Source organism: Apium graveolens, chromosome 7 (genome assembly GCF_009905375.1).
Source record: "Apium graveolens cultivar Ventura chromosome 7, ASM990537v1, whole genome shotgun sequence".
Taxonomy (NCBI): Eukaryota; Viridiplantae; Streptophyta; class Magnoliopsida; order Apiales; family Apiaceae; genus Apium; species Apium graveolens.
In genome coordinates this window covers 190,739,832-190,747,543 of record NC_133653.1, presented here as the reverse complement: position 1 = coordinate 190,747,543, position 7,712 = coordinate 190,739,832, and the positions used below count along the sequence as shown (strand labels likewise).

The 7,712-nt window shown below is 35.0% G+C and overlaps 2 protein-coding genes across 4 annotated transcripts; one reads left to right on the top strand and one right to left on the bottom strand.

The window, feature by feature from the left end:
• Positions 1-246: 246 nt before the first annotated feature.
• Positions 247-4,221, top strand: LOC141671588 (folate-binding protein 1-like). Of its 2 annotated transcripts, none has more exons than XM_074477871.1 (5): positions 247-449; positions 2,152-2,510; positions 2,779-3,101; positions 3,635-3,796; positions 3,988-4,221. In XM_074477871.1, the coding sequence occupies exons 1-4, from the start codon at positions 371-373 to the stop codon at positions 3,756-3,758; spliced, it is 885 nt and encodes a 294-aa protein (XP_074333972.1). In that variant the 5' UTR covers positions 247-370; the 3' UTR covers positions 3,759-3,796; positions 3,988-4,221. The 2 variants fall into 2 exon arrangements, with proteins under 2 accessions (XP_074333972.1, XP_074333971.1); XM_074477870.1 differs by having other exon boundaries at positions 282-449; positions 3,632-3,796.
• A 1,075-nt stretch (positions 4,222-5,296) lies between these two features.
• On the bottom strand, positions 5,297-7,401 carry LOC141671587 (serine/threonine-protein phosphatase PP1-like). 2 transcript variants are annotated; one of them, XM_074477868.1, is made up of 4 exons: positions 6,966-7,401; positions 6,261-6,820; positions 5,873-6,058; positions 5,297-5,734 (listed from the first exon to the last, which is right to left on the bottom strand). In XM_074477868.1, the coding sequence occupies exons 1-4, from the start codon at positions 7,156-7,158 to the stop codon at positions 5,714-5,716; spliced, it is 960 nt and encodes a 319-aa protein (XP_074333969.1). In that variant the 5' UTR covers positions 7,159-7,401; the 3' UTR covers positions 5,297-5,713. The 2 variants fall into 2 exon arrangements, with proteins under 2 accessions (XP_074333969.1, XP_074333970.1); XM_074477869.1 differs by having other exon boundaries at positions 7,056-7,401.
• Between the last annotated feature and the right edge of the window lie 311 nt (positions 7,402-7,712).

The following is a 7,712-nucleotide window of genomic DNA, read 5'->3' as shown; positions in this document are numbered from 1 at the left end:
GCTTTTACAACGTTCTGAACAATAAAAACCGTGATTTATTATTCGGGAAAGTATTATATATTTATAACTAATTTAATATTTTTTCCAAAAATATATTCTTCTATACGACTCCATAAATAAATTCTTATTTCTCCACACGAATGTATTAGTCTTCCTTCATCATAGTTTCGATTTAAAATTGTGAAGATCACGAAAAGTATTTTAAAAATCTCCCAAATTCAATTCTGTTTTTTTGTTTGACAAATTCTTTAATTTTGAAACTTCCCAAATTCAATTCCATATATTAATATATTAGAATTTAGAAGTGAGAAATTGAAAATAGAGCGAAAAGAAAATACTACACTGAATGACTCAAGTCAGCTAGACAGCGATGAGTTTCACGAACTCTATACTTTGGCTGCTGCTTCTAACTCTTGCTTCATTTGATCTTATTATCTCCTCCATCTACGGTATGTTTCTTCATCCGGGTTTTTTTTCTTAATTTTTTTTAATTTAATTGTGTAAATGAACTTTGATATATTAGGCTCGTGTGCTTCTCTGATGCTGTAATTTTAGAGATGCGATCTTGATTTACTGTCTTGTACTAATTTCAATTGTTGTCTTTCCCGAAAGATTATAAATTTGAATTGAATCTTTATTAGGGGTTTATTGCAATATTTGTGTTTTTTGGTTATGATTTGAAGTTTATTATCTTGGTTTATCAGAAAGTTTAAAGATTTCTGCTGTAAAATTAGATCTTTTTCATTAATTTCTCAAATTCGAACCTTATAGTGGAGAAGAAGAGCTCAATTTTGGTCTGTGATTTTGTAAGGATTGTAAGGTTTTGTGTTAGTGATCAGCATGATATGCAAATTCCAAAAAAATATCCCCCTCCCCCAATCAGTTATACCAATTGGGATCCTCCTAGGCAGAGCCGCATTGAATCATTGTAGTCTGTAGACTAGGCTATATCACTGTTGCGTGCTAGCTTAGGGCATAGGCAGATTGTCAAACTTTGTAACTTGCAGATTGTTTTCTTTCTTTTATTTGTTCTTTTGATATATTGTGTTTGGACGTTCTTTTCACAAGTTCTAAAAGTTAATTTACTTTGTATTAGGGACGTGTACTAGTCGTTTGTATGGTTCTATTTACAATATATTTTTTGATATTTAGAGCCGAGTGATAAAACCCCCGATTTTTCCAACATAGGACTGCAAATTTGTTCCTTCTTAAAATTGGATTGTTTGGAACATAATATTCAACAGCGGATTTTAGAGGTGTTAGAACTTAGAAATATGTTTATCACTCATGCTGTCTAATTGGAAAAATAGTAGTTATATATAATTCCTTAAGCTCTAATTATTTTATTCTCATTGCTTTCTGGACTCTTACAAAGTGAAGCCTGAGATCTCCTGTTTATAGGTAACTTAGAGCATCTAAACAGTATTGGGGAAGGATTTTTTGGTCTTTAAAAGAATTTTTAGCCTTGAAGGGTCTGATTTGAAATGCTTGATTCTCGCATTTCTGTCAAAAGTTTTGGACTTTTACGTAATTAAACAGACTTTCAGTGTCCACAACTATGATCAGGATGAGATGTCCTAGGATGAACACGTGAAAAATCTTTTACCAAACAGAAATAAATTTTCTTTATCTACTAGTCTTAGAGATGTACCAAAAAAAATTAGGTTAGCCTATTACAGTTGGCTGGGTCCTATGAGCCTCCACTGTCAAACTACTATCTCAATGCAGTGCTTTCTCCAGTTTAGTAAGAACCTAGAACACTAACTTTACCACTATTACTGTGAAAGGTATATTCCAGATTTTCGGCGCAAAATTTAAGAACCTACCAATCTTCCACCCCAAATCAGCTGCAATGTAATGCTCCGGTCAGTTGAAAGGAATGGATTGAAGTATTGTGAACAAATTATAGGTGAAAAAAATTGGGAGATGGTCATTTGTCCATGATGAGGTTTGTGTAGAAAATGAAAAGTAGGAATGAGACATCCATTTCAAATATGTAGGACCAAGGGATGAACAAAAACATGAATATTTACCTACAAATCTTACAAATTTCATGCATTCCTTCCAACCAAACTTATTACCATTGTTAAAAACAATTATAATCCACATAGGTTCTCTCGTTGTGGCATTTTGGTTCTCAACTTGTTGCAGATAGCCCAAATGGAGTTTGTAGGTCAATGGGTGGTCGGTTTCCCCCATACACAAATGAAGGCAAACCTCCCAGGAGAGTTAACAAGGGACCTAAAGATTTAACCCTTTGCCGGGTGTTCCGCAAAAGGACTTGTTGCGATGTAGCACAAACGCATCCAGCATTCTTGACCATCAGGAAACTAGCTTCTACCGGGGAAGCAAGTGAAGATTGCCTGCAGTTATGGGAATTATTGGAGTGCTCTATCTGTGACCCAGAAGTTGGTGTACAATCTGGCCCTCCTCTAGTATGTTCCAGTTTCTGTGATAGAGTGTATGAGGCATGCTCTAGTGCATATTTTTCCATGGACGTGAACACACAGGTTAGTTAATCTCAGTGACCCAGAAGTTGTATATCTTAAAATATGCACATTGTCTACTTGCTTATATGCCAGGAGGCATATGATCCATTTGTCACGACCCACCAAAGAAATAAAACAAAGTATTCTTAGATACAGATGGGTTACTTTGCATTTAGATTATGAAAACCTGTACATGTAACTAAAGATTAGCATTGAAATATTTTGTTTCTCTGAACTGGCTTCATCAGTATTGAAAGCTTCAATTTTCTCAACAACCATCACATGGCAGGTTTTAGCACCTTGTGGGGTGAATGACTTTGTTTGTGGGAGGGCTTCTGAATGGATTTCAAATGGCTCTGAGCTTTGTCGTGCTTCTGGTTTTTCGGTAAAGCCACTTCATGATCTACAAGAGAGATTTTGTTATGGGGGGAAATCAAGTCTAGATGCCATTGCTAATGCATGGAAGCCCTCAAGATACAAAGTTCCACATCATATTAAAAAGTCAGGGGCACGGAAAGGTTTTCAGCAGTGGGTGACGGAAGTGCCATTTAATGAAAAAGTTTCATGGGCAGTGGCAGGAATGGTTCTTACTGCTGGGGTTCTGTTTAAAAGGTTAATCTCGTAATTCCTTGGTCTGCTTGAACTGATGAAATTTTTCTAGTCATGTGCCTACCATTCCTGTATATAGTTGTTTCTTTTAATCATATCTATTGGTGCCTTGTTGTCATATTGTTTTTGGGTTTCTGTAGCTATATATCACAGACATGCCTGATAAAATGCTGCAAATGATCATAAGAGAATTAAAAGTTTAGAACATCTTGCACATTTGAAAAATATCAAGAAGATGCTACAAACTTATTACAGCACAATTTATGCACAACGGATTGTCTCAAAATAAATTTTCATATTTATATATTTATTCTTTACTTGTGCACAACTTGAATATGTCAGACGAAGCTACGGTTTAGACACATGACTTTCAACTTTACCATGAAATTGCTCATCTTTCGTTTTCTACCTATGGCGGTCTTTAATGGGTTTATATTTTCAAACTAAAATGAAAAAAAACTGCAAATATTTTGTCATGGGTTACTGTTCTTTGAGTATAGTTAAATCTGCTGCTAATTTATGGGGTCATGCAGTAGAAGGAAGAGACGACGTCAGCACCAGATACAAGCTGCAGTTCAGCGGAATGCAAAGAAAATTGACCGAAACCGAAAGCCAAATTCCCCTGTTGGTCAAACAAATAGAATGGGTAGTCGGAGTTGAATATGCCTCCTTTGTATTTGAACACAGTATATCTTCAGGTTAGTCATGCAAATACTTTACAGACACCTACTTGTATTCATTTTATTGTTTGCCCCTTCCCTTCTATCAAGCTGATGTAGTTAATGAATGATTGGTGTCAATTGTCAAAGGTATTCAGGTTGTCTGTTTAGCTAGAATCCCTTCTTAATAATTTAACATGTTCATCTCGACTTTGTTTGTTTATATGCAGTTTGATCAGCTTACATGATAAAAAATAGGAGGCTGATGAAAGAGGTTTTACTCAGTCTCTAGAGTACAATCTTAGGTATGCACAAAACTGGATACTTGTTGTAACCATACAGCCCTTGTTATTAGGTATAGCAAGTATTAGTTTCTAAAAATGTCTCTTCTGCTGCATTTGGCCCTGTGTACTTTAAAATGATTAAGATTATGTTTAAAAGAAAAATATATTTATTGCTGTTCACTTTAATTCTCTAAAGATACATAGGGGTTTTAGGTATATAACTGGTATTTAAAAAAAATGCAAGGTGGTCTATGCGGAGAGACTGCCTTCTAGCTACTAAAAGGCTAGGTAAAGATTATCGTAATATTAATCGGATGTATATTAATATTATTATTCAGTAAAAAAACAAATTTTGTATCAAAAATATCTTTTATGCAAGTAAAATACAAAGGTTATAGGACGTTCATCTCAATCTTTAGACCATCTGAATCAAACCAAAATTACATGTTTTATAAGTTTATTTTTTGTATTAGTTTTTTATTAAAAAAATTTAAAGTCTTACGTTCTTATCCCCATTTTGACCGTCTTTTTAAGATTAAACTGCCTAATCATGTCTAATCAGAGATTTTCAGCTTAATATATTTGATCGCCTAATCTTGCCTGGATCCGCATCTGCCTAATTCTGCCCAAGTAAAAAAAAGAAATTAAATGACCAATTTTTATTAAAAAAAAATTTTGGGGTTTTACTCTTAATGATCAAGTCGACGACCAGGAGGGCCGCCTAGGCCGATTTTTAGAAATAATGGTATGTAACCTATGTACTTTTAATGCAAACATATCTAAACAGCATATACATTTAATTATATTTTTTCTTGTGGATGTTACATATTTTTAGATGCATTTAATTTTTAATTAAAGTAAGTTGGGTTGGGGAGAGTTAGGATTTAAACTTATGAATTTTGGCCATGGCAGGAGGTAAGTAGCCGTCCAACTAGGCTTTAAATAAATCATCTAAGCACTTCCATTATTTATTGAGGGGTAGACCGCCATATTTTTGACATGTTTTTGTGATGGGAGTTGTTAATGGAATTCTAGACCTCTTCTAGGATGGATGGATGCTATAAACATGATTAATTGTATTACTAGATGGGGGTGTGGCTTGCCACAAACTGTAATTAATCAATACACTTCTGCAAGATTCATTTTAATACTGAATTGAACTCATGAACTACTTTCTATTTCCCAATTCAACATTTAATCCCTATAGAGCTGGCAACGTTGAAACTGTGAACTTTTGTCTATCAAACTGTTCAGGTGAAGAGTAACCAATAAAAACCATGTCAATAGCACCACTAATGTTAGGAAGGTATATAGCAATTTTTAATTAGCTTATTTACTCCGTTTAGAGGAAACCAAAGCTCATGTACAGAACCATAGCACCAATGTTGTCACCTTCCCCAATCAAAACTGTGAACCTTCTACATATTGACTGAAAATAGTTATTACAGCCAGGTATTTTCTTACACCCTAAAATAAACAAACATAAACAAAATAGTAATTACTGCTTCTGTTTTATATGCCAATCTGCTTATACTGATTCAGCCATCAATTTCTTGATTAGTTCAACTTTTCATGGATGAGAAATGACGGTCTCGTAAAGAGAAGTAGCCTTCAAAGAGAAAGAAAAGAAGTATCCTAAATATATTCGACAACTGCAGAAAATTTTGTTGGCTTATTGTCCAATTTTCGGGGGCTGCTCAAAGGAAACAAATTAGATAGCATAAGATAATGGCATGCCTAAAAAATTAAATAAAAATAGGAAAAAATTAGAGGTTAATCTCCAATATAATCGAAGATTAGGAATTTGAAGTTGAGCATCAAAGTGATTTACCTTTCTAAGAGGCAGCTTAGAATTGTTTGGGTTCTCTAATGGTTTTAGTATCTCAAAAGAACACATTAAAGATTCGTCAACACTTAGCAGAGCCCCTGCATTGTCAAATTCACCCCCATAGTTTGGAGCAGAAAATATTGTTACTAGTCTTCGTTTTGCAAAGAACTCGTATCCGTCTTCCACCACCTATATTAAACAAGTTATAAATCATTCCTCTTAGATAGGTACATAAATCTCTTTGAATCAGGTTTTGGATAAAAGTAGCCATTGTGTTGAAAGTCGGAGGAAAACCAAGTCATTTCTGAAAATCTCTGTTTTGATTAAAAGCTTGCACTCGGGTAGTTTGATTGTATCTCTTAATTAATTCCTAAAAAATATGTATATTCACCTGGTGACCGCGACAAATCAGATCCAGGCCTTTCTTCTCCAAAAAATCAGCAACAACGTCAGATCCAAATGTACTTGAAACACCCCGATCGCTATCTGCCCAACCCTCAATGCTAGGATCAGGATCTGACCAGAGCAGATCACATAATAGACCATATTCTGGAATTTCAGTCGGCCTCTCAATTTCATCTATTTGATTTAAATTTTCTAGCTCGGGAGAAAGTCCTCCATGCATGCAAAGTATTTTTCCATCAATGAGTGCAGCAATAGGCAAGCAATTGAAGCAATCTGTAAATATCTTCCAAAGTCTAACATTAAACCGCCTTTTGCATTCATCATAAAACCCATATATCCTGTTTATTTTTGCATCTTCATGATTTCCCCTCAAAAGGTATACTCGATCTGGATATTTTATCTTGTATGCTAAAAGCAGGCATATAGTTTCCAAGCTTTTCTTGCCTCTATCTACATAATCCCCTAGAAAAAGATAGCTCGTTGCAGGAGGGGAGCCTCCATATTCGAACAGCCTCAGCAGGTCTTGGTATTGTCCATGTATATCGCCTGTAATTTAGTTGGTCATAGTATTAGCATGAAATTTAGGCAGAACCAACTGTGCCAAGGCAAACGACAATATTAAAACAAAAAATGCATGCATATATGTGTTTGTTTGCATGTTTGGCTGTAATGAGAGGAGAGGGGAAGAGACCGCAGATGCGGATAGGGGCACTGATTTGCAGAAGATTAGGCTGAGAAAGGAAGATATTGCGAGCCTTGATGCAGAGCTGACGGATCTCACCCTCCATAAGCTGAACCTGCTTTCCAGCACCCTTGCGTTCCAGTAATCTTCTTATAATATCATCCAATACCTCTTCTTCCATCGTCACTTCTAATGTTGTCATCTTAACCCCCTCTAATAATTTTCCACCCTTATAAACAATCTCTCTAATTATTTACAATTATATCTGTTCTGTGATTTGTATTACCCGTAAATTACATGCACACATATGTACGCTTTGATACACACACACACACACACACACACACGTGAGGCACACCCGATTTCATATGTTACGGGGTTGATGAGATTATAGGGAGACATACGATGAGCATTCCACTGTTATGATTGTAACTTTCTGCTCGGCTCATTCTCTCTCTGTTTTTTATTGATTTTTCTTCTGTCTGTTTCTTATATTGTTGTCAATAATTGTGTTCTGTTTTGTTTGATTTGGTTGTGGAAGACTTGTCCGCTTGCCCAAGAATAATATTAGATACAATGCACTTGAAACCTCTGAAATAAAGGAATGATTGGGCTTTTCAACCAAACTAAGCTGCGTGTGGACGATAGAGAAACATATTACTAAATTTCAATGGATGAAATAGAGAAGCTTATACTAAAATATAGTCAAGTAATGTAAATGGAGGATCAAATTATATAATACAACGAAAATATATT

Coding starts and splice junctions, on each gene's coding strand:
- LOC141671587 (XM_074477868.1), bottom strand. CDS start 7,158: ATGACAACATTAGAAGTGACGATGGAAGAAGAGGTATTGGATGATATT. Junction 6,821..6,965: donor TGCCCCTATCCGCATCTGCG/GTCTCTTCCCCT, acceptor ACTAAATTACAG/GCGATATACATGGACAATAC. Junction 5,735..5,872: donor CTAAGCTGCCTCTTAGAAAG/GTAAATCACTTT, acceptor TCCTTTGAGCAG/CCCCCGAAAATTGGACAATA.
- LOC141671588 (XM_074477870.1), top strand. CDS start 371: ATGAGTTTCACGAACTCTATACTTTGGCTGCTGCTTCTAACTCTTGCT. Junction 450..2,151: donor TATTATCTCCTCCATCTACG/GTATGTTTCTTC, acceptor AACTTGTTGCAG/ATAGCCCAAATGGAGTTTGT. Junction 3,102..3,631: donor GCTGGGGTTCTGTTTAAAAG/GTTAATCTCGTA, acceptor GGGGTCATGCAG/TAGAAGGAAGAGACGACGTC.